General features: G+C 42.3%; 1 protein-coding gene across 3 annotated transcripts in view; it reads right to left on the bottom strand.

The window, feature by feature from the left end:
- The window catches only part of LOC122982126 (synaptotagmin-2-like), a 63,423-nt gene that overhangs the window by 5,967 nt on the left and 30,954 nt on the right, over window positions 1-26,502 (bottom strand). Inside the window, exons 1-8 of one of the 3 annotated variants that reach the window (XM_044351172.1) lie at window positions 24,430-24,570; window positions 8,636-8,851; window positions 8,132-8,292; window positions 3,830-3,967; window positions 3,407-3,574; window positions 2,773-2,940; window positions 1,638-1,755; window positions 1,153-1,286 (exon numbers count right to left, since the gene is read on the bottom strand). In XM_044351172.1, coding sequence (XP_044207107.1) covers window positions 1,153-1,286; window positions 1,638-1,755; window positions 2,773-2,940; window positions 3,407-3,574; window positions 3,830-3,967; window positions 8,132-8,292; window positions 8,636-8,831 — 1,083 coding nt within the window. In that variant the 5' untranslated portion in view covers window positions 8,832-8,851; window positions 24,430-24,570. Of the gene's footprint in view, window positions 1-1,152; window positions 1,287-1,637; window positions 1,756-2,772; window positions 2,941-3,406; window positions 3,575-3,829; window positions 3,968-8,131; window positions 8,293-8,635; window positions 8,852-24,429; window positions 24,571-26,502 lie in introns of those variants that run through there. The other 2 variants (XM_044351173.1, XM_044351171.1) reach the window with 2 other exon arrangements.

Below are 26,502 nucleotides of genomic sequence, written 5' to 3' on the forward strand. Positions count from 1 at the left end.
TTCAAAATGCCATGAGGATAGGGTGGACAGTAACTAAATTCAAATACTGTCCTTTTTTGTTAATGTTTTTTCAGGCTAGTTTATAGTTGATCCAGTGTTTGGGTGTGCAGTGGTCCCATTGTAGTCAATGTCTGTGGTTGGGTGGTGGGGACTGGGACTTGGGACTATCTATATGGAATCCATTCAACGTTTAGTGTCCTGCTTACTTATATTCTCAGTATGTTTTTTTATCATGTTTGATGCCAGTTTATTTGTCAGATCAACAGCGTAGGAAATCAAGAAGTGCAGCACAGCATTCTCAACCAAAATCAGAGTGTTTCTTGTTTGTATGTACAATATGCATTTACTGATGTGCTTTAAAGTGAGCCTAGGAGGTCAGTGTGGCCAAAGGTGACAATTATGGGATCTTAAATAGCGAAATATACAATACTACAAGTACAGAAGAGTCATAAAGTCAGTAAACTGTCTCTTAAGGTTGCTAACATTAGCTACCTTAAGCTACTGGTCACACCAGACCATATAAGGCTGTAGCTACAAAATCCCAGAGTCTATTTAACTGAACATTTGATTGCTTATGAATTTACAATTATTTGTGAAAGGGAAATAGTGTTATTGCTTGTTTCAAAAGTTACATCGTGTTGCTTTACTGTAATTCTAATTTGACATTTACATGGGAATTGTGGGATCATTGTCAAGAGCTGAAGACTGGGCATATTATCCTCACATGTATTTCACCAATGATCTAATTAGAAGATAATCATGTGACTTTTGATCAAAAACCTGCCTACATATACAGGTGTGTTCACATCCTCACCTTTACCTGAAAAATGTAACCTATATGTTGCCAGTCATGTCCATGTAAAATAAAATAAAAAATGGTAACAAGACAGCAATGTATACATGTTTCTCATGCATAGAATTGCTACTCAGCACCTGCTTAAAGCCTTCATATAAAAAAGATGGTCAGATGATGATAGGTTGATGGTAGGGTACATGAATTAATTACACATTTGCATATTTGTTTTTACTCACATACAGTACTTTTTAACTCCAGTAGTATCTTCAGAACAGTATGTTTATTTCTGTAGGATATTGTCATACTCTTTTACACCCCCTGATAAATGTTTTTAACAAACTAGCTAATATTCTTACCTGCATTTGCTCAAGAGGAATCTCAAAGCTGAAGGACTCATTGTAGTAAGGATTCAAAGTGTTCTTCTTCACTGTCGTCTTCTTCTTCTTCAGCCTCTTTCCATTCTGCAGCAGGTTAATCTTCACATAGGGATCTGAAAATGGAAAGAAAGCGACATCGTGACAAGCTGATAAAAATGCACTGTACATGCATGTCTGGGTTGCAGTGCTATAATGCACCAACAGATGGGGCCAATGCTGAAGCCAGGGGGGAGAGGGAGCTGCTGCATGGTGAGTACTGCAGCGTCAGCACGTGAGCAGAGCAGCACCGACCTAATGGCTGAGCTCAAAGGCACGCTCCTTTATTCACTGTACTCCCCTGTGCAAGCATCCACATCTCACATTAAACTAACCACAGTGGCTATTTTTGTCTAGACCTGAACACTGAAATAGTGTCAAGTGTGATAATGGAATGCAGTGTCTGACGTTCAGGTCTGTGCATGTACCTGACAGTCCACCCACGTCCATTTTCTTCAGGTTCTTGGCCTCCAGAATACAGATGGTGAGTTTGCCAGCAGTGGGAACGTAACGCAGCGAGATGCAAATGTCACCCAGCTTCTCCGGCTGTGATAAGGAGGGAAGGGGAGAGGAAGTTAACCGAGGTCTGAAGCAGAATTTATGTATTTTCTCTGACTGTACCATACATGTACCTTTTAATTTTAAACATGCACCGTCAATATCAATAATTCCTGCTGCCAGTAGTATATCTAGTTGCTGTTATCCACATCAATAAAATATCTGAGACTGCAAGCAAAATTAACTGTAGAGTGAGTATTCATTCTTAAGATGGCTCTGGGGAGGCCTGGAGACGAGGTTGTCTCATTGATTAAAACTAGTTTTTTATATTCTGTAGCAGCATAATGGTGGAAGTGCCAGATAACAGGCTGCATGGCTACAGAGGAAACAGTGCAGTTGGTTGGAAAACTGTGTCTTTCAGCCCTTTGAATCTCTTTGGCAAACAAAGTTGCCACCTTGTGCTTATGTAATCTGGTACGTCATCTTTGTACGTCATCTACTGTGTGAGCTGTTAAAGTTGCTCTATATGGAAAAAGTGAATGCAAATGTGTATCACTATGTTTAAAACCTGTTTCACAGGTTGCATTATGATTACTGTTTGTAAAAAGAGTTAGAGCAAAGGCATTGTAGTAAACACGGTACTATCAGCTAATCACAGATATACTGTATCGGTATCGACATGTCAGCTGTCAGTAACAAGAAATTACAGAGAAAAAAAGCAAAAGATATGTTTGAGGTAATTTAGAAACAGACTGTCACCATAACATGGTTTGTTCACCAGAGAGCACCAAAAAGTTTATTCTTCAATCATAAATATTTGTACTAAATACATATCTTGCAGAACGTCAATAATCAAATTTAAGGGATCTTTATCAAAAATCTTTGTTTATGTTTAAAAAACAAATATAGTATGATATATTGTTACCAGTTTTTTTAAATATAATCTCAAATTCTCAAATATCAATATCAGTGTCGGCCTCAAAAATCCAGTAAAACATGCACAGGAGGGTGTAATGCACATAAACAGCAGGTTTTTGAAGAATAATGCTGCAGCATGACTCATACCTCTTCTTGATCTGCGCTGTCCAGGTCTCTCCACTCCTCAATTGGCTTTGCCAGGTCAAGGGTGTTCATGGGTATTTTAATTTCACCAATGACATCATGTTTAGAGAAGCGATCAAAGTCATAGACTGACATCACCAGAGTCTTCCCTCCCATCTCTTGGAATGGAATCTGCAGACAGAAAACACACCCATCTTATTGATTTAGATACAAAAAAGAAAGACAAATATACAAACGTATTAAAAAATCAGCATCTGTATTTACAGATCAGAACTTTACAGCAGTATTGGTTGTGACTTTGGCCTGGAGCTCAAAGTGACCTGACTTAATATCGTGCCGCTTGAGCAGAGCTGGCCCGACTTTGTCAAGCTAAAGCTATTTGGACTGTTTTTTATAGTGCTGTGTCAGCAGGCAAGGTGCACCAGAGGTGGCCCTCTCCTTTAATTTGATTCTCTACCACATTCTCGCTGTCAGACACCTTCAAAATGTCTGTGGCTCTTTATCGCTGCTGGCCAGAACTGTTAGTGAAAGAGAAATCAGAAGCTAAGCAGGACCCGTCTACACATCAAACAGCTTGACGTGCATGTTGTTTTAATAAGTAATAAGTAAAAGGCGACTACAAGGTGTTTCAGCTTACCTTGAAGGTAAAGGTCTCATTGAAGACAGGATTGAGCGTTTTCTTGTGAACCTTTGTGTCAAACTTCTTCTTCTTGTCAGGGAGGACGAAGACCTTGACGTAGGGGTCAGAGGTGCCACCGCTGTCCATGGAGAGGAGATCAGCTGCTTGCAAGATTCCCACAGTCAGCTGTGGAGGTAGGAGAGAAAAGTCAGTATACACCTTTCTCCAGCTTGCACATAAAAGAAAAACTAACTAAATCCTTCAGTATGTCTCTGATCCAGTTTTTTTCTTTAGGATTATCAACAAAGCCAGAGAAATGTCACACAAAGACTAAGGAATAGAGTAGCGCATGATGCTTACATAAGTACTGTAAGGCTCTGCTTCAACGTTGATGACTTCATTTTGAAAAGAAAGTGTAAAATAAACTATTTGAGTTCTTGCCTTGTTCTCCTGGAAGTCATAATCAATGGAGTACTGTAGCTTCCCGAGCTTTTCTTTCTCCTTCACTTCTTCCTCTTTCTCGTCTCCAGTCAGTCCAGGCTCGACGTCATCTTCTTCATCATCATCATCCTGTTGTTTCTGCAAAAGACAGAGGGGGGCAGGCGGCAGAGGAAGGAGTGAGCGGACAGTTTTGAGCCTGCGGCTGTGCTGAACACCAAACCTCGGGCATCAGCACTCGGGTTAGTCACAGCACCTACCTGCCACTTACCCCCGCTCACCCCGGTGTTACAAGTGCAATCTGTTCATCGATGACCACGGTTGCAACCTGACTTGATTTCACTATTTCTTGGGTGACACCATTTGCTGTTTTTTTTTTTCTTCATGAGCATTACAAGAATGCTAAAATCAGAGTGAGGGAATTTCTCTTGGACTACAAAATGTTGTAGAAATGCCATTTCAATAGAACTGTGTGCTATTATGCAATGAGTAGAGAGAGACAGAGAGAGAAAGAGTGAGAGAAAGAGAGGAACAACAGAATATAAACAGTCAAAATACAGCGGGTGGACAGAAAGACAGGAACACCTTACATTAAAATGCAATCTAATACAACAGTCGTGCAATAACCTCTGGAAGTTCTATTTTTTCACTTATTAAAAAGATGATTGTCAAACCTTAATTACTGCTAATTTGTTTTCAAATTAATATGACTCACTTGTAATTGTGATATTACAGGGGGTGGACAAAATAACATAAAAACGCAACATAAAACCGGACTTAAATGAACTTCATTGCAGTTGCTCAGGCAGCTACACAAATCCCAAATGTGACTCATGCCAAATGAGTCATATTAAGCTGTTAAAAAAACTTTCAAAGATCGTGACGACTTATCCCACACAGAGGAATGTTGTATCTGCAAAGACGAGCCAAAGTCACAAGTAAACAAACTGAAGGATATCATGGGATATTTTCTTCCACAACCATGACAAACTTCGTCCTTTTTGACATAAAACTGAACATTTCAAACTTAACCCTTACATATTGTTCAGATCAAATTTGACCCATTTGTACATATGAGAGCATTGCACTATGTGCGAGGTTCGTGTTATTTTGTCCACCCTGTGTACAATATTTTCAGTACAAGCTGTCACCAGAAGCAGAACGTCCTCACTGAGAGGAGCTGAAGGACAGAGCTATGAGGAAAAGATGTGATTTGATCAAACCACTGATGCAGTGATTCCTAACACCTTTCTTGAAAAGCTCTCAAACTTGATGACACTGCAGGCAAATATCCTCCAATAACACGCGCTGTGCCAACTGACAGTGTAAGCTGTTTGACAAACAGGTTTACTTCAAGCTAGACAATATTACTGTTTGCTGTTTCTCTTCTCCTGACATTCCAAAGTCTCATTAATGTGTTTACACTGGTAACGTTGATGGGATTGTGCTGAAACTGAATTACTGAAATATTTCACAATTGATCTGTTTAAGATGCATTTTGTTATTCAAATAATAATCCAGATTTTCCAGGTAGCACTCTAATGTGAATTACTGTGAGTCTTGATCATATGCTGAAACAAAACCTAGTCGTTTACTGACAGATAACTGCTCCTGTGGTAATCAGGGCGCAATGAAGATGATAATTCAAGTCCTATGTTATCGTCTGTCTTGCCTTTATATCACATAAAAATCACTCTTTCATCTCTTTAGAGGCAGTCATGACTAATCGAGTGATGCTCGATGTGAATATTAAAGTAAACTATGAAGCTGGATAATATCTCAGTATGGCCTACTTTCCTATGGCTGTCTTCTTGAAAAAACACTGATGTCTTCGCAAGACTGGAGGGTCCAGCTACTCATTGCTGAGCTGGAAGAGGAACAGGGCACACACACGCACACACACAGAGAATACACACACTATCACACACACTACACACCATAGTGGACGCTCCCATACACACACACAGACACACACACAGACACACACACACACACGCTTGCTTACATGCAGGCTCTCATGCATGCTTAAAAACTCACGCTCTCTTTCTCTCTCTCTCTCTCTCTCTCATGAACACACATATTCTCACACAAAAATCCTTATTCGTGACATTCTCTATCTTCGTCATTGTAAATGCTTTTCATTCAAGCATGCCAGGCCACACAATGCAGGATCCAAGGAAAGGTTTCTCTCTGATGGCAAATGTAAAATGAGTTACCTTATATTATAAACTTTTAAGAGGACAGATAAAAGTTATGTTTTGATGTTTCTAAAACCTCTGATACAAATTTTTGTCAGGCTCAAAAATTTCTGTACATGTGTTCTGAGTGAAATGTACACATCCATGGAGGGATCATGCTATATTGAGAATTTCCAGTTTTTCTCAAACTTCCAGTGGGGGTTCAAAGATGAAGACATGGTATGTCTGAATGTATGCCCTTTGGTCAACTCCATGGGGCGAATTGCAAGATGAGTACTAAGGTTTTATTATATGAAATGTGTGATAAAAAAAAACCAGCCAGTTGATTGTAGAATTATCTTTGGATTGACTGAAATCAGGCCTCTGCAGTTGACAGCAAATGTGGGCAAACATTCTGGCCCACCATTTCTCCTCAGTGAGACCCAAGTGCTTCAGGGAGAGAGGGTGTCAATGACTTGTCACCTAGAATGTCAGCAGCATGGGTCATCCAGGAAAGTTACTCTCAAGTCAAGTTGTGGCCATTCAATGGTACCTACTGCAAGGGTATATGCTGGTCTTTGTCAAGAGATACAAACAGCTTTATCTGTCATGGAACTCGGAGCGTGTTTGCACAAGTGGGGCACAGTGTGTAAATTTCAGACTGGAGTCAATTCATCTCTGGAGAGAGATTTGTAATGTTTGTAAGGTGTCAGTTTTTGGGTTGTGTTGCAACGATCGAAGCCTGTCATGGTGGAAACATGCTCTAAGCTCTCAGTTAGGTAAAGTTTCATTCTATTATTTGACAAATATCCAGCTTACCCCTTGCACATGCATGTTAGTGATCTCTAGTGAGTTGCTGAGTGCACTCGTCATTCAAAGGCTCAACCAAAGGATGAGTTTCATGTTCATTTCAAACCATATACATCTGCATTTAAACAGGTCTTTGTTCCATTGTTTTTTGCCAAATAATTGCAATCTCTATATATTCAAGACATAGCAGTTGGTGCGGCATATCAGTTCAGTGGATTTTGCGAAGCAGCTTAATCGCTCCCATAGATTCCTCAAGCACCCGCAGCACCTAAGCTTGCAAAAAACTAAGGAAGCCATAGCACTCATTGTCATCATCACTGCAATCCATCCCTCCAAGCCCAAGCCCACCCCCAACGCTTCCCCCCTGCCCTGGTCTGCGCTTACTTAGAGCGGCCAGAGAGGGGTGCCGCGTGCTATCAGACCTACCGTAGGCAGAGAAGTCCACCACAGTCAAGATACACGGAGCACACATAAGACACAAAGCAGGAAGGAGGAGAGCAGAGACAAAGGAAGAGATTGAACTCACAGCAGACACCAAAGAAGGGTAATCACAGCAAATGCAGTCAGCTACACTGTAGGGAGCGAGGAAAATGACAGATAGAAAAGCCTCCTCATTAGCACAATCATATCTTGTGCAGCAGGGCCGTTGTGCTTTAAGATAACTGCACTTTTAGATGTATTATATTGCCTTGAATATATGTAGTAAAATCATCAATCATTTATGTAAAATAATAATAATAACTACAAGCCCAAAACAATAGCATTGTGCTATGTATTAATTTTCATAATTACTCTTTAATGGCTGTGAAAACAATGTTTGGGCTGAACAGATTGAGAGTCATGTCATTTTCCACTCAAATCCCAAAGCACAAGTAAGAGAAAGAGCAACAATAACATTCATGACAAAATACAATAAATAACAAAAAAAAAAAAAGAAAAGAAAGAGAAAAACCAAAGATAATCATGGTGGGTAAAGACTGTTATTATCACCTGCGGAGAATACACTGACTGGGTTAGAAAGACATTAATAAGTTAAAGAGCCTAATGATCTGTAATCAAATACATTTACATGAATTTAACTTTATTCTTTCATTGTTACTGGACTAAAATGTGTAACATGGGAAATACCGCTCCAATGTACTGCTTGTTGTAAGTTTTTTGCCTGTGGCTACATGTTTTCTAATATACTTTCAGCCCCAAAGCTGTTACATAATAGGTTCATAAACAGGTTAAAGCTGTCTGTGGTTTGCTTTGCTTCTGACACAGTGAAGGTGTGAAATCCCGCGGCTGTGACGCGAACTCCCGCGGTGGAACATACCTCTCCCCCTTTCAGGTTCTTCATTCCCATGTCCCCCTTCCCCTTCTTGCCCTTCTTGTTCTTCTTCTTCTTGCAACAGCATTTCTTGATGATGCAGAAGCAGCATGTTAGAATGAGTAAAGCAGCGACCACGGCAATGGCAATGATGGCCCAGGACGGCACTGAGGAGAATATACAGACCAATGTATAGATGGCACAGTCACACCCACAGAAGAAAGAAGCAAATACTTTGACATTTGACCAACCAATCATTTAGCCTACTCCATATCATGTCCTGGGCCAAATATATTTAGTAAGAGGTGCTAGGTTAGCAATTAGATTGTCTGAAAATTTGATTTCTCTACCATTAGGAAGGGCAGCCAGTGATCAATACTGAATAAAGACATTATGAGGCTGCTGATGCCTGCAGCGAAAGAGAAAATCTAATTCCAAAATCATTGCTGAGAATCACATTAATACAAGTTGGTTGATGGGAACAGGTTTGGGGTTTGGTTGGGTACTCACGTGGGATCTTGTCGATCTCATTCAGGAACTTGTTTTTGATCTCGTCGAAGGCATCGTTCTTGTTGACTGGTTCGGTGGAGTTGTCAGCAGAGACTAATGCGACAGAGGCTGGAGTCACAGTCAAGGCACTGGCCCCCGTTGGCTTAGCAGCGACCATGGGCGTTGTCTGATGCTTGAACAAGTTCCACTTCGTCATTTAGACTGCACGCACAGTCCCTGAAAAACAGCATGAAATCACTGTCATTTAGAGAGGACAGCGCTCAGATAAACATGCGAGTATCCAACCGTCAATGACTTGTCGTCCCCCCCCCCCCTCCTCCCTGCTGCACATTAGCAGCTGATTAAAGGGTTGAGTCATTCAGCCAGTTTTCATGTTTGTGGAGAAATTAAAACACACAGACACACAGAATTCAGGTTTGTTGTAATATGACCAAAACAATAAATTGATAACAGTGATAACACACAAATTTTGAAGTTCATAATAATGTCAAAATTTACTTGAAAACAATCAAAGAGGGAATGACTCATGGTCTATTTCCAAAAATAACTTTAACTTAACAGACTAAATGGATGAATAAGGTTTGGTGCATAGAGCTGCTTCAAGACTGGCATCTATATTAAACACCAAGCTCAGACAGTGAACTTTAAGTCTTCTAAAAAATTCTATAAATAATGAAAAAGGATCATAAGGTGGCTGTAGAAAGGTGTTAGAAAGGGTCAGCTGTTTGATCCCTGCCCTCCCCTGTCTACATCTAGAAGTCTCCTTTAGTGAGACATTTCTCATTCACATTTTTCCTGATGTGTGTTTATATATAATAAAAAAGGGAAGTCACTTTGGACAAAATTGTCACGTAACTTGGGAACACTGGTGTAACATGCAGGTCATATTGGATGGGAAACAAATTATTTATCCTGCATCTGCTGATGGTGTTGAGAGAGTATATCTTCAAAAGGTACACATCTGCGCTAGTCTGTTCAACTACATCTGGAAGACTCATTGAGATCAAGATCTCCTTTACATGAGAGATCTGACAAATATTATTTAAAATATAAACAAGTGGAACTTCACAGTCCTCCAGAGAGAGTCTCTACTGCAGTTTGTTTGTTCTGCAGTTCATTGAGTGCATAGTGCAAAAGAAAATGACATGATGGAAATCCACTTGACAAGGTTTGCTGTCATACCCAAAAAAACTTTCAACATTCAAATCATTTCCACTTCAGTATTAAAATGTTTTGTTGACAGCACACACACACACACACACACACACACACATACTCCACGGATATGTCATCCAGTCTCTGTTAGTTTAAACAGTATGACCAAGACAGTATGTTGTGTAATACACCCACATAGAAATCATGATCAGTCAAATCTTTTCTTCTTTTGCCAAAGGCAAATTTCCATGCATCCAAGTCACAAACAGAGAAACAATAAAAGACATCTGGAAGCACCTTGCCTGTGAAAAATGAAGCCGCTGGTGGGCAGAAATCCAACTAAATCCCACATACTGTATCTAAATTAACATTCAGAAAGGCACCTGTAATAACTAATTCCAGATTGTATCTTTAAAGCACATATAAATAAAGTCATTTTATGTTCCAAGAGAACCTCAGGTAATGCTCAACACATCTTATTATTTTCTTAATGAAGGTTGCTTCAATGTGACACAGTGGTATATCTTCAAAGTGATGATTCATAAATTAGAATTATATAAAAGCTCACTACAGGTAACTCATATTGGTAAACTGAAAATCATATTTAAATTGATAAATTGGACATACTGTCCACAATGCTTGTCTAAAGCTACGTTTACATTACAGGCGGAAATGGCCCAAATCCAATTTTTTTGCCACCAAGTGACTCAGATCAGATTTTTTCACGTAAAATGTTAACAAACCAAATCAGGTTTTTTCACATCAGATCTGGGCCACTTGCATATGTCATCTTGGATTTGATTCAAATCCGATCTCTGGCTATGCGACCGCTGTCAGAACAATCAGATCGGAGTTCATGTGGTTTTTTTAACGTCTCACTTCTCTGCGCATGTGCATGTTGTCTGTTGTCATCATTCAATCTCATTTGCTGGATATTTATGGAGAAGCTTCTATTCAAGCCAAACTGGTAGGAACTTATCGTAGCCATGTCATCCATATTTATGATTGACTGTCACACAATGACGTTATTATTGTTATTCGTGTATGCATAGGGCTCACATTTCAGTTAAATCTGCACATGCGTGGCAGTTTAGGACCTCAATGATGTTCACACCAGAGCCGGACACATGTCACTTACAAACATGAATGTGAACCATCAAAACAAAAAAATCGGTTCGGACTAAAAAATCAGAATTGAGCATTAAGGCCTGTAATGTGAACATAGGCAGACAAGACAGGAAGTGCAAAACAACTGCAACAAACTTTTGGAAATGTATGATAAAGCTCTTTTTCTATGACTCAGCCCAGGGTTGAGCCTTTGTAACATTCAATCAATTTCCACTGAGGGGGTGCACAGGAATTCATTCTGTAAAATGATTGATCATGGCAGTCTGCACCACAGTCTGCCATTTTGCAGTGATTCTAACATTTATCACAGGGTTGTGAGGTCAGTGGACAATGATTTGAGATCAATTACCGACAATATTTATGAGAAATAACCATCAATCCTCAATTTATCACGCCTTTGTTTCATCTGGACGCCGCCCTGCACTCAAGCCAACAGTGCCTGACCAGGAAAGCTGTTTAAACCATACAAAGAAACAAAATGAACAACTACAAGCCATCCTCCAGTGGTGTTTCCACAGGCCAAACAAATGTTCAATCAGAGCTCTTATCGGTTCCAGAAATCACAGTGTGACAAGTGCAGCTGAAAGCAGCCTGCCGACAGAGTGATGAGTGCTCGGGCGAGACCGCGATTCAGAAAGCAGTGAAAGATGACAAGCATAACAAGAGTAGACTTCCGTTGTTGATTTTATTAAAGTGATGGTGATACGGGCAAAAAAGGAAAAAAAAAAGGAATTTCCTATTTCTCAAGTGTCCATTCTTCAAGTTAGTGCCAGAGATGCTGCCTCTATTTATTGCTACATATAAATTATTTAAATTGAGGCTGGTAACGGGAAGGATAAGCTTATATTATTCAGGGCCAGAAGCAGTGTAGTCATCTTAAAATCTATGTGTCTAAAATAATGTGCTGCTCTTATGTAGGCTGATGTTACAAACGACCAACGTCTTATGATAATATACTGGGAAGAGACCTGAAGTACATGCATTGTTCAGCATTGTTTTGAATTATTGAGAAAATTGAGAAAATGACTCAGAATCACTTTCACCCATCACACATTTGAAAATGAGAGTACTGCTTTATAAAACAGCAATAAGAGGTCTCGCTATCTCTGCTCTTTACTATACATTACTTTAGATATTGTGAGAATGTTAAAAGCGTCCACTTACATCTGAGGTTTATACGCATTTTATCCTGTTTGTCCCTAACATCAGGCCAAACCAGACCAATTAAATTAACATTCATGGATATGTGCTCAAGCATTTTATCTCTTCCACTCCGAGGGTGACAGTGAGGACGGACAGAGAGGACACAGACTTGCGCTATTGTTTTATGACAGCCATTAGTCCTGTTTCACAGCCAGCTCTTAGCACTCACTACAGACAAATCAACTATATAAACAGCTTTCTTTGGAGAATGCAGTCTTGCACTTTCAGAGCACACCTTTTACCAAGACTGTCCAACAGTCTACAGCCATGCTTGTAGCTCAGTGAGACTGCCCTTAGGCACAGCGGCTCTATTAGCCAAATGCTAATGCCCGTGTGCCAACATACGCACAATGACTAACATGCTGATGGTTCGCAGGTATAATCATCATCTTAATAAGGAAGGGGTGTCATTATATGCACATCATGGACTATTAGGAGACAGCAAACAATGGAAAAAGAGTAACACCCGCACACTCACTCCAAAGCTACAATTCAATCTTCTATCCCAAAAGGATCTTTGTCAAATCAATTTGGATTGAAACTAGTCTATTTGGATAAAAATTTGAATTGTGGCTTCGTACTAAGGGTGTAGGCATTACTCTCTTCCATAATCATCATCTTCACCATCTTAGTTTAGCCTGTTAACATGGTAACATTTGCTAATTAGCCCTCAAATTCAAATTTTGACCTGATGATGGTAGAAGATGGAAAGTCTCCTGAGTGGAACATGAATGTGTGTACAAAATGTAATGGCAAAGCAACCAATAATTGCTGAGACATTTCACTACAAACCACAAATGCCAATCTAATGGTGGTGCTGGAGGAAAAGTCAGACCAAAGTAATGACCAAAATCAATGAATCCTCTGGGCTCCATGAATGTCTATTCCATACCATCGAATAACTGTTAAGATATTTCAGTCTGAACCAAAGTGGTTTACCAACCGACAGACTGACATTGCTATCCCTAGAGTGACGCAATAGTACAGCTAAAAACCAGAGAGACCGAAACCATGCATATTCAGAAATTACTAGATACAATAGAGAGATACAAAGGTCCTACACTTAGAGCTTATATCAAGTTATTTTTGTCCTAAAGGGAAAAAAACTGGGACTCTGACTGGAAGGCCGCTTGTTCAATCCCTGAACCGACAGAATCAATTTCAGAAACCATCCCTGAGATGCCCTTGAGCAAGGCTCTTAACCCCTGTTTGCTCCAGTGGAAGTGCTCAGTGGCTTACAGATCAGACTGTGGTTGTACTAGGCAGCTTCCAGGTGAAAATGTGTGTAACTGTGTGAGTGTGGAGTAGGGTGTTGCGGAAACAAGAGCTGTCATGCTCAGAAAATTTACCCTGGATTACCCTGGACCCTGGTTTAAAAAAATGAGCTCTTATCCAATATGTGTTTCATGTAATACTGGATTACTGAGATCTGTGGGAGTTTTGATTTTCACCTCCCAACGTGCATCTCATTTTGCTAGCGTTACAGACATCAGAATAAGTTAAACCAAAATGGCTCTGCTCCACGGCCCACAGCAGCGCAGCTATGGGCATGATCTGGCCCTTATCACTAAACACACTACTCCGAGTTGGATGGGGATCAAGCACTTTTATCTTTGGTGTGCAAACAAACTGGGTGTAGCAACCTCACGTACTAACACGACAGTTTTACTGAAAATTTACTGAGATACATAAAGGTTAAATGTACCTCTTAACCTCTAGCAGCTGAGACATATGAGGGTGAAGGCAGATGGCTTCAATATTTGTAAAAGTCACAACTGCGGACTGGAGAAATTAGGGAGATGCTGTGTTTTCTGAGGGAATGTTTTAAAATAATTCAATCTGACATTTTTACATACATATACAGTCTTTATGAATGTGCCACACAACTATTAGTAGGTTTTGTGATTGTTTGCTTATATTTTTTGAATCGCTGCAATTGCTTAAGCACTAGTGCCTACCTAGGGAAATAAATTCCAAAAATCCTTCTCTTAGCTTCTTCTTCTTATTTGCACCTTCTTCTTTATGATTTGCGGTATAGTACAGACTTTTACCTTGATTTTTGGATGTCAAACAGTACCATAATTTCACTACTTTGATATAATTTCTATAGTTTTGCAGCTTATTTAAGGATCTGACTTGTGTATAATTTATGCAATAAAAAAGAATATTAGCGATATTATAATTAGTAGGGAAATTTGGAAGAATACTCATCATACGCATCATCATCATTAGAGAGAGAAAAAAGAGTCACTTACAAACACTCAAGTACACCTTCAGTCTAGATGCTCTTACTTAATTACCCCGCACCTGTCAAACTCTAATAATAGCAACTACATCTCCTCACTCTTACATAAATGCTGAAATTCTGCCTCCTCATCTGACGTCATGTATGTGATGACCCACAGACCACACAGCGTGACATCCTCCCCAGTGACTGGAAAACCCCCGCCTGCAGATAAGACAGCTCCATGTGTGGTGGATTGTGTTTATTGAGGGCTTATTAGCACCCAGGTCAGCTCCAAGAGAAAACAACCCAAGGAGAGTGAGCTAAAGTCAGGCAGCTGTTTCATTACACAACAACAAGTACCCTGAACAGCAATTAACAATCCACAGCCAGACGGCCAAGTCCTTTGTTTTCCCCCCGGTCCTGACAACTTGCCTCTATACCAGTTCACGCAGCTGTCTGCCAGTGGCCAATCTATACGTGTATATGTGTGTGTGGCTGTGTGTTTAAATTTAAACTTGTATCTCCCTCCATACATGCAATTAAATGCAGCACATGGTTCTAAACCCAGAAACATCTTTATACTCAATTTCAAAATGGCTTCTGTGACTAAGGAGAAAACTGGTCATAGGGGTCATGTGACTGCAGCTCGGGGGCAACAGTCAAGAGCAGTGGGGCGGCAAATTAAGTATTGAATATTAGGCACTATGAAAAGGTTGTTGTATTCAAAGAGAAATGACAGCAATGGTTGCTTGCTTGTCACAGGCCACCAGAGGACCAGGGTCCTCAAAGATACAAAAAGCAATCTGAATAATGTGACCCCGATGAAATCATTTCAGCCCCCACTGAGGTCCTTGCCATCTGTGACATTACGGGTTATGTGTGGGCGGGTGGAGTGCCTGGCCTCCAGCTGAACTAGCTGTGCATCCCGTGCAGCTTCATTTCCTCTAAGTCTCACTGACTCACTATGATTGCTACTTCAGTAAACTGGGCTAGATTATTTAAAAATGTACAAGAAGTTATTGACTTCCAAGACTTTACATAATAGAGAGATTCTTAATTTGATCCTTTCAGATTCAGGCCAATGCAGCCTTTAAGCAAAGAGGTGTTTCTTTCACAGCGAGGCAGATTATCTCTTCCTGAGAAGTTCCATGTGTGTATGTGTGTGCTCTAATTTTGCATTTGCACGTTTCATGCTGAGTGACTCTTTCATCCAAATCCCATTGAGCTATTTTAGGTATGAGCCACGTTGCATAAGATATCGTGGATATCATATAAAGGGTAATTGTAATAAGACATCACACGCATCTCAAATTTATGATAAACACACTTGAAGAAAGGGGAAGAGAATATTAGCTTGACTGAGAGTGAGTCACAGCTGACCTCTGATCTCTCTGGACTTGATTTCAGCTGAAAAAAAAACGTGTACTGGAACATTTAGAGAACACGGGGCATCATATTTTATTAGATCCATCAGACAGAGCATTGCTGTAGACAGATAGCTGAGCTGAGATGGTGGAGTTGTTTCAATTAGAGATAATGTGCAGCTTTGTTCCTGAACTCTTGCTCCTCTATGGTAATTCACTCCTGCTGAAATGGACTTGGGGCTCCCACAGTCATAATGGTCTCATTTTGGCCAAATTTTAATAGGATTACAGGGGGGATACTGTTGGCTGCATTGCTTGTTATTTACCACTGAAGGATGAGATACTGTATGGAACTTGGCCTGAGTTGGACCTAAGAGTATATTCAGTTGTATGAGCAGAAAAAAATCATTATAATGATATAGCAATTGACATTTCTACAGCTATTCATTAAATTAACTCATTACTGATAAAGCCTTTGGAAAATGCTCTCCATTATTTACCTCAATGTAAATCAAAATATTGAGCAAAGAGGTGCCACTGATTATAAAGCATTTTGCATAAAGATATCCTGTATTCTATCTTCATCACTGGCACAAGTCAGTGTACCATCCTGCAGCTGAACACATTTCAGCTGGCATATAAATGTGTGGCAGAGACAGATTTCTGCAAGGTAGCCTACAAGTGTAGTTACAAAACACTTCCTCTTTTGTCATTTCATGGTAGAGAGCCAAGACACTGACAAAAGCTCTGGCAAATCCTAAAACACAGCACACTATGCAAAACATGTGCTAGAGCCAGATTCTGACACTCTTGACCAAAAGCCTACAAGTCTCCTGCCACAATACATCAATGAAAGAGAGCCAAGCATCTGTCAGGATACTGTAATTTGACTTAACTGTAATTCAAATCAACTGACAAGGCGCAGATAAAATCCTCCCAACTAGATTTGAAACAATTAGTCAATTAATTGATAAGTCGATCACCAGAAATCAATCTGCAACTATTTTGATAGTCAATTAAACCTTTCAGGGATTTTCAAAGAAAAAATGCCACACATTTTCTGGTTTCAGCTTATCCAATATGAGGATTTTCTACTTTTCTTTTTTTTATATATAATTAAAAAAAAATTATGGTAATTTTTCACTATTTTCTGACTGATTAATCAATTAATCATTTAGTCTAAAATGAAGAAAATAATCAGCAGTTTTATCAATAGTAAAAATAGTAATTAATTCATCCCCTACTCCCAACAATCTCTCCTTTTATGGTATGTATGCTCCCTTACTTGAATCGATGTAAGACAATGTGCCAAACTTGCTGTCCTCCTAAGGTGAACCAAAAAACATTATGTATTTTAAGGCCAGTATTGTGGCGATACAGTTCTATGTAGTATGTGCTCTGCCCTCTAACAGGCTTCGCTATTGGTTTACCCGTCATGAGGCTCTGCCTTGGCATCTGCAGCACCCTCTCCTGATAAAGCCCCAGCACTCTTGTCGCTCGTCTCCTTTTTTCATTCAGCCACCTTCGAGAACAGATCATCACTGCCCCCATCCGGTGTCACAGAAAACTCACCATCTTGGTCATGTCTGCTAACAAGACCTGCATATCCTGTGCTGCGCCTATGCTGCCGATGGACTCTCATGAGTCCTGCTTTTTCTGCCCGGGTTGATGGCATCAGGTGGAGACTAATTCCTGCGCCGCCTGGCTAGAGCTTCCCTGGGAAGAGCACGAGTGTCAGCTGGCCTTCACCAAGTTTGTCCACAGCCTCCACGCCAGCAGAGGGCATGACGACTCGGTCCAAGCCATGGGCCAACTACGACAAGGAGGTTGAGCATCATGTCTTTGAAAAGGAAGACTATGTGTCCCTCTTCAAAGACGACAACCTGCCGGCAGCCCACTGCTATCACCACTGAAAAACCTGCCCGGCCTGTTCGAATTAGCCACCGACAGGATGGCAACGCTGCTGCCACCTCAGCCGCCTTACAAGGCTCCCAACAAGGATTTCACCACAGGCCTCCTCGCCAAGCCCCGTGGGAGTCTTCATCCTCGTGTCATCTGTCCCAAGATGGAATCCATCTTCAACTACATGCAACGTGAGTGGGCCTCTCCACTGACCACTAAGCCCCTAGCAGTGGCTTATGGGCTGTATTCTACTGTTTAGGGCTCAGAATGCATCAAGGGAGTGCCTCCCATCGAGGATGCAGTCAGGGTCTGCCTCCTCCCCTCCACCTTCCTCTGGTCCAATGCCAGTCAGCCATTGCTCCCATCTGAGAGGGACAGAGTAATGGCCGGCTTCCTCGACCACTGTTATGCCAGTGCTGCCCAGGAGGTGGCACTGGCTAACAACATGGCTTTCCTGGCAAGATCTCTGGACCATCTCATGCACCAGACCAAGTTCATGCAATCCCGACAAGCCTTGCAGCTCCAAGGGGAGATGGCGACCACAACACTACAGCGAAAGAGTGGCTTTCCAGCCAACACACCCCGCAGGTGAGTGTTTTTTCATCACACACCAGACCTAAGCTAGGGGACACAGTGAGGGATGCGGCAGCATCATTGTTAGCCTTAGCCATTTCTTGGCCCTTTCTATCATGGCCCCCTGTGTGCCCCCCCCCTCTATATCCCTACCGAGAGGGCGGAGAGGGCAGCCTTGGAGGAGGAAATAGCTGCAGTCCTCCGAAAAAGAGCCATATCAATGGTTCCCCACTAAGAGGTGCAGATAGGCTTTCTCTCCCGTATTTCTTGGTGTATAAGAAATGGGGGGGCATGAGACCCACATTGGACCTGCACATCCTTAACAGCCACATTGCCCTTTCGTCCAGGTCTTCAATGACACCTCCTTGGCTAGTTGGGGTGGGACCCTCAATCAGGCCATTATGGGAGGCATGTAGTGGGGCACATGGGGTTGACCTCCCCCTGCTACATCAATCTGCTGGAATTCACAGCAGTGCAGAAGGTGCTGCGCCACTTGATGGTGAGGTCAGACAACACCACAGTGGTGGCCTATTCCCGGCTCTGCACAGGATGCAAGTATCCATCTTGACCTGGACAGATTGCCATCTCTGCTCCCTGCCCGCCACGTTCCAGGGTCCCTCAACATGGGGGGCAGACAGGATGTCCACTCGAGAGGGATCCATTCGAGGAGGAGTGGAGCCTCTCCCTGGACACAGTTGCACAGATCTGGCAACAGTTTGGACGACTGGTGGCCGACCTGTTTGTAAGCAAAGAGAACACCCAGTGTCCTCTCTGGTTCTCCCTGAGGACAACCGATGCCCCACCCCCTGTAAGGGGAGGACGCATTAGCACACCCAATTTGGCTCCCCGGCCTGCTGTATGCCTTCACACCCTTACAACTGATGATGCAGCTGCTCCACATGGTCCGGGTGCAGCATCTATCCGTGGTAGTCATGGCATCAGAGAGTCCACGTGCCAGTTGGTTCCCAGACCTGTTTCGACTAGTGGTGGCGGAACCATGGTCAGTACTGGACCTGCCCACAGCTGCCCACAGCCTCATACATCTGATTCTGAGATGGCACCTCATCGTCTGGAGGTTGAAAAGGTGAGACCGGCTTAGGTCTCCTGGCCGTGGTGGTCTCTATGATTCAGAAGGTACATGCCCCATTGGCATGTGTGGCTGGCGCCTGAGGGCTTTTTTCCCCCTTCCTCACACTGACGGGGAGGAAGAGCACCTTCACACTCTGTGCCCCGTGTGTGCACTCTGCTGTTATGTGGAGTGCATGGTGGCTTTCAGGAAGTCTGACCAGTTGTTCATCTGCCACAGAGGTTGGGCTTAGGGGGCTCCTGCGTCAGTGCAACGGCTCACTCACTGGATCTGTGATTGGCATCACTTCCTCTATGGCGCTTTTCCGGAGTGTCTCTGTGGAAGAGATCTGTTTGGCCACCTCCTGGTCTTCCACTTCAACCTTGTGCAGACATATCTCAGGGACATGACTGCTGGGTCAGTGTCTCATTCAGTGCTTGGTGCGCTGTCTGGGGGAACCTCGTCTGGAACAGACTGAGGTGTTTTTTGTGGTTGTGGCTTGGTTCTGATTAGTGTTGGTTTGGGCCAAGCTGGGAGTACCTCTCATCCCTAACGGCCTTTGCCTTAGGTTTTAACCAATAGTGAAGCCTGTCAGAGGGCAGAGCACATACGACATAGAAATAGTATACCTGGATGTAACTCCAGTTTTGTGAATATGTGCATAGCCCTCTAACTACAAGCCCAGCTGACCCCAGTTGTTTGTTGCTGAGTTTCAAAGGGAGACAAGCAACGAGAGCACTGGGGTTTTATGGGGGGGAGGGTGCTGCGTGGGTGTTACCCTCCGATTGAGCAGTGAGTGCAAAGACATTTTTCTCTCCTTGTGGGGGGTAGACCAACAGTGAAGCCTGTTAAAGGGCTATACACGTACTCATAGAACTGGAGTTGCATCCAGGTAACTACTATTTTTTCTGCATGGTGATCTCCACAACAACAAACAACAAGGTGAAAGACAGATACACATTCACTCAGTCACTGATCTCCCACACAGTCAGTAGAACTGCTTATGCAACCATCTAGGACAGGACATTTACTGAGGCATCAAACCCCTGTGTTTTGCCTCAGGGCTGTACAAATACTCACGATGCACACATACAGAATGTAAACGTCCATGAGAAAAGACTGTGACTGTCAATCAGAGATGTCAATGTGGCTATTCTACCTTCATGTCAACAAAATGCAATTAGTTCAGGAAATCCTGCCAGTGCCACCACTAATCTGAGGGCAGCAACTGAGATAAGGATGTCAAAAAGGAGCCATGCACATTATCTCATAAAGAGAATTAGAGAAAAGCCTCTACCTCATATATCTCATTGTGTGCTGGCCCAAAGGACGATCCAGAGAGGGTCATTCACAAACCTGCATGTGTAGATAAAACAATGCTTATTCTCACCTGCAGCTGAATGTGACTCAGCTATTATCAGGAGGGATCCTTGAAAAGGAGGTGGGAGGCGCCAGAGTTTGAATGCTGAGCGAGGAGCTGCAGGGATCATTTACAGCCAGTTGCCATACATCCTCCCTCTCCCCCTCAGCACAACCCCTTTCCCTGTCCCCTGATAGGTCGATTAATAATTCTGTTACAGAGATAGTGACCCAATCTGCATGTAAGGCTGTGTGGAGGAGAGAGTTTCTGCAGAACTGCAGATAGGCCACATCTACTGACATTCTTATATTAAAAAGGAAAATGTGTAGAGAGTGAGAACACAAAATCTCTTTTCAAGTTAGGAAATCATCCACCATGACTGCCGTAGGAACAGACATTTTAGGAAATACAGTTAGATGAGAAGATAGATAACACTCTCATGTTGGTCTGTTGAATATAGCCCGCAATCAGTTAGCTTAGACTTAAACAAAGACTGGAAACAGGGGGAAACAGCTAGCCTGGCTCTGTCCAGCTTTAACAAAATCTGCCTACCAGCACCTTTAAAGCTCACTACTTAACAAGTTATATCTGGTTTGTTTAATTCTGTACATAAAAAGTCCAGCGACATCTGTTCTATGGCGGGTTATGTGCCGGACTATTTTTTGGCTCTGAGCAGTTGCCAGGCAACCAGTGGAGACTCAAGGAAGTTGCTGCCACATAAACCCTGAAATACTGAATTGTCATTTTTACAGTACACTTCAGTATTTGTACGGATTAAACAAACGAGGTATGACATATGAACTAGAAGCGGTAATGATATACCTTGGCATTTTGTTGTTACCATTGGACAGAGCCAGGCTAGCCTTTTCCCCCTGTTTCCAGTTTGCTAAGCTAAGCTAACTGGCTGTTTGTGGTAGCTTCATGTTTACAGCTTGATTCCACTGGGCACATCTGTGCCATGTTCTGGCTCTGACGTGTCCGCAGGAACTTATTGTGGCCACTCTACTGAATACTTGTGATCCCACCAGACACGTTGCACTGCATTTCAGAAACGTCCCTCTCCACTCCGCTCCACTAAACATTTGTGCCTAGTCTATTTTTGATGGAAGCTATGTCGTTGCTGAGTTTCAAAGGGAGATGAGCAACCAGAAGTTATTTGTCACCATGGACGACGAGATTCATCTTGGAAGTGGAATATCACAAGATTTTATGACACCACTGCTGCCATGACTGCCCTAGTCCCTGGCCTGTCCCTATCCTCTCCAGGTAGTGGGTTGACTTTCTTCTCTCTGGCGCTATGGGAGCAAAACACTCAGCTTCTGAAATGCTCACGGTGGGGTATGACGCCGTGCGGAGGATGGAACAATACCTAGTCACAGCCAGAATGTGACGCAGCCGTGCCCGGTGCAATCAAGGTGTCGCTGTACAGGCATGACGTATCAAACTTTTCATCTAACTCTCTGTCATTGAGCGAATTAGGGCATTTCCTAAAATGTCACACTGTTCCTTTAAACTAACCGCTGAATATATGTGTAAATCTTAATGTAAATTTAAAGGTTTTGCAGTGATATTGGAAGCGTTACACAAAACATCTCCAGTATGATGAAACGCACTGAAAATGATTTCCCTCATTCTCTACAGAAAACTGTCACCCTGATCCGTGGTATGCTCTCTCTGCACCGTCGCAAATCCTCTCCTCCAAGATGAGGCTGAGAAGGAGGGACAAAAAATTTGCAGCTGAAATGTGACAACAAAAGTCGGCATGTTTTTTTCACCCTCTGAAGATTAAAGAGTGGCGAGAGTGCCCTGTCAGCACAGCAGGATGCTGTGACTGGTGACAGCGCCTGACCATTTAACACTGAAGCTCTCTGCCAGAAACACACCATCACATGGGCAGGGGCCAGGACTGGGAAGGCTCCGCTCTCACCTGGAGTGAGAAGCTGACAACAGCTGAGCAATCACAATGATGGCTGTGCTAATGTGTCAGAGGGAAAAACATTCACTCTTTCTCAGAGTCCAATATGGCTAGCTTTGTCATTTTTTTATCACACTTCGGCTTTTGGAATATTTTAAATGCAAGCAGAGAAGAAATATTTCTACCTACAGTAATGAAGCAGCAGGAAGTAGGAAGACAAGGGTGATGTGGGTGCAAGAGGGCACACCCACTCAAGCAATACACTCTAGGACAGGATACAGGCTGCACAGTTAGAATAAGCCTCTTTTCTTTCTCTTCTTCTTTGAGCACTCCATCATTCGGGCACCAGCTGCCTTCTTGGAAGGAGCCCACAGAAAAAAAAGAAATAAGATTGGTGAACTTCAAAGCATCCTCTCATTTTTCTAGTTATGTATGAGAGACTCGGAGAGTATTTCTCAGTGTGAGTGCCACTGGGAGCGGCAGCCTGAGGTACGGACTTAATGAGCCTGCCTGAATGTTTTAGAGCCTGACAAAAAAGCAACCTTCAGAGCATGCTCAGTACCAAATAGTCCTCTGCACTCTGGTACTGAAGAAGTAAACATGTATGCAAGTATAGCATATACCTAACATATCATATCCCTCACATTCTTCACACTGTTTTGTTTACTACACTTCTGAAACCTGAGTGGTCATGTGACCGCTCCAAATACACGCCATTGACTGTCTTGGATAATTACAACACCAGAGACTCTGGGGAAAGAAAAAACCTGGTTTATATTTCAAGATGTTACTTCAGGACACAGAGCCCTGGTATGACAAAAGAACAAATAATACTCTTTGTGCAATATGTGAAAATTGTACCATATTTGTTTCAAAACCGCACCTTCAAACTGTGAGAAAACCTCAAGCTCTCAGTAACACTTCAGATATTCTAACCTCGTTATTTATAGCTGGCAATTTAGCTGCATGTTGTAATGAATTTGAATCACATTTGATTTAATGAAATATCTGTCATACAAATGACAGGCCTAATGTAGAACTGCAAGAGTCAGCATTAAGCTGTAAGAGGTACAAGAAGCCCAAGATAGGTTTTGTCCTTGGTACTGTCACCTCAATGCTGCCAGAGCTATATGTCCCATGAGAGACAGCAGAAAAAAGAGCATCCTGCAGCACTTTATAAAATCCCCACCCCTCTCTATACTCCTCAGCACAACTGTCAGCCTCTTTTTGTGTCTGACTATTCGGTCTCAAAAGATAAAGAGCACAGTGGCTTGTGTCTGTTTTGCTACATTGCGGTTACAATACAGTAGACCTGAGGTGTTTTAGTATAGTGTGTCATTTTTTGGCTCCACTTGGTTGTTTGTCAGTGTTCAGGGAGGTTGCGAGAGATGCCGGTGTATCTAGAGGGGTAAGCAGAGCATCTGTCAGCAGGGCAGCCTCTTGGACACTCTCCAGGAAAGAGGTACTACACCCACCAGGCAGGCTAAATGAGGCATGATCAATGAGAATAATCTAGATCAAGAGCTACAACAACCCCTTCTAAAAATTCACCAAACAGTCCCTGATGTGGAATCAAAACAGATTGCATGAAGGCAAGGTCCATAGCTCTATCCTGAGGCAGACCAGGACCCAGATGATGCTCAGTATTCCCTTCACAAAGCTTGAATGAATTAGCTTTGAGTAAAGTTTGGACCACACGCACCAGGAAGTAACATGCACACATCACCTGCATTATGGTACAACCAACAAAAAGGAAACAGACAAAGGAAAGTCAGATGCAGCCTGTAAAAATCCCGAACTACAGCAACAACCACCAGCCTTAAATGCCCACAACTCTATTCCAGATTCATTAAAGGAAGTGTTTAAGCAATGCTGAGAAGAGAGTTGAAATACACCCTTACCAGCACTATCGCAATTCCGTAATCCTGTTCTCCACAACAGGCTAACCCATTCACCAAAGAGGCACTTAGGATTAATGTTACAATGCCTTAATAACGTCCCTCGACCGCTCTCCCATCAGCACCAGAAACTGCAGTCCTCCTCGCACTGTTTCCACTGCAGCACTACTTGTTCTCCCATACACACACACGTACACACACACGCTCACTCATTCTATCTGTGACTACCCCCACCTCTGTTTCTCTCAATCCCCTCCTCCTCTCCCTCTCTCCACTCTTTCTATCACTTTCACTGAAAGGATCCCCCCCCCCTCTCCCTCCCTCCCCTTTCCCCTCTCCCTTGCCCTCGCTTTCTCTCCATCTTCCATCTCTCCCTCCACTCCAGCGCTCACTACTCAGCCGGCTGATTTGTGATGCTGCTCATAAGGTGCTGTATGCAGCAATCTGCGCCCCCAGTCCAATGCATAAGGGCAATCCAAAAGCATCCATATGCTCCACTGTCCGACCGGCACCCCCACCCTCGTTCAAACAGCGCCGCTTCTCTGGGACTCCGCAGGGCTCAGACATGTTCCAGAGCTTACAAGGCTGCAACTGCATGAAAAAATGAGTGGATGTAAATAAGTAAAAAGAAAACGACATACTGTAGATGAGACCTCTAGATAAACGGACGAAGACAAGAAGAAGAAGACTGTCATTTGCTGTGTGCTTACCGCAGCAGTACTGTAGTCTGCTGCTGAGTCTCTTTCTCTCTTGCCATCTCTATCCATTTATCTGAATTATGTCTTTAGACTTGCACCACTCCCACTGTCATCAAGAAAGATTTTAATCCTACGACAACGGCACAAATACTGGCAGGGTAGATATCACAGTATGGCGCATACAAGTGTATAAATAAATGAGAGTTGTCAGTATGGTATGATTTAAAAACGTTGCTGACATAAAAGAAGTCTTTTTTTCACATTGCTTTATGTAAGCTTCTGAAGCTTAGTAAAGACAGTTTTAAGTATGGTCCTGTGATAAAAAATTAAAAAAAAATACATAGTTCATAGTAGAAATACTTCAACTGCAAAATCGTGAGCAATGCCACCCAGACCCTTTAGCTCAAACGGCTCTTTTCCCCTTACAGTTTGGATATTACTGTGTAAATCTGCTTGTTTAATGACAAGATGTGACGCACTCTTTCGCTTAACACCAACGCTGAACCAGACAGTTTGGAGCCCTTCGGGTATTACTGCGTGTCACTGAGAATTATCATCGTCCCCTAAGTGAATCACCCTCCTTATTGGCCAGCAATGAGCACTTGAACCAGAAATCAATAAAGTCTCAATCAGTAAAAATGGAAGGGAGAGAGGGAGACATAGAGAAAGTGAGATGGCTTTTTGTAATTTCAAAACATACAAGAGTAGAGAGAGGAATGTAATTTGTTCGCTGTCTGTGGCAATACCATTCCTCAGTGCTGGTTCCAGGCAGTAATGTGTGGTTGCTGGTTTTGAATTAGAAGTGATCTGGTAATTACAGGGAAGAAGCTGTCTCAGTAATGCTCAAGAAAAATGGCACAAGCAAAGCACACCTCTTTATATCTTCACCTAGCATTTGCTAGGTTACGTAAGTGTACAAACTTTAATGAATTAGGCTGGTGTTGTTCAACATTTTTCTTACTGTCAACAAATGCTATGAAAATTAAAAATGCCTTAGTCCGTCTCTCTGACCGTCTGACTTTCCTACCCTGTCTGTGGCACTCAGCCTCAAACCCATTTGTTCTATTGAAGATATTGTATATAGTTTGATTTTTTTTTAAGTGCAGTCATTTCCCAAAAGAGCTGGAGGCTGTGGTTTTTTTGCAAACGTTACTGAGTAAATGCTGCATTTGTTGGGGACTATTTTCAGCTGCGAACTGATACACATTTGGTTTGTAGGAAGTATTTAAAGGTCCAGTGGGTAGAATTTAGTGGCATCTAGCGTAACAGACTTGGCAGAAATGTAATATAATATTCATAAGTATGTTTTAATTAGTGTATAATCCCATGAAAGTGAGAATCATGTTTTCGTTATCTTACAATAAGCCCTTTATATCTA

This window comes from Thunnus albacares, chromosome 5 (assembly GCF_914725855.1).
Source record: "Thunnus albacares chromosome 5, fThuAlb1.1, whole genome shotgun sequence".
NCBI classification, from domain to species: domain Eukaryota; kingdom Metazoa; phylum Chordata; class Actinopteri; order Scombriformes; family Scombridae; genus Thunnus; species Thunnus albacares.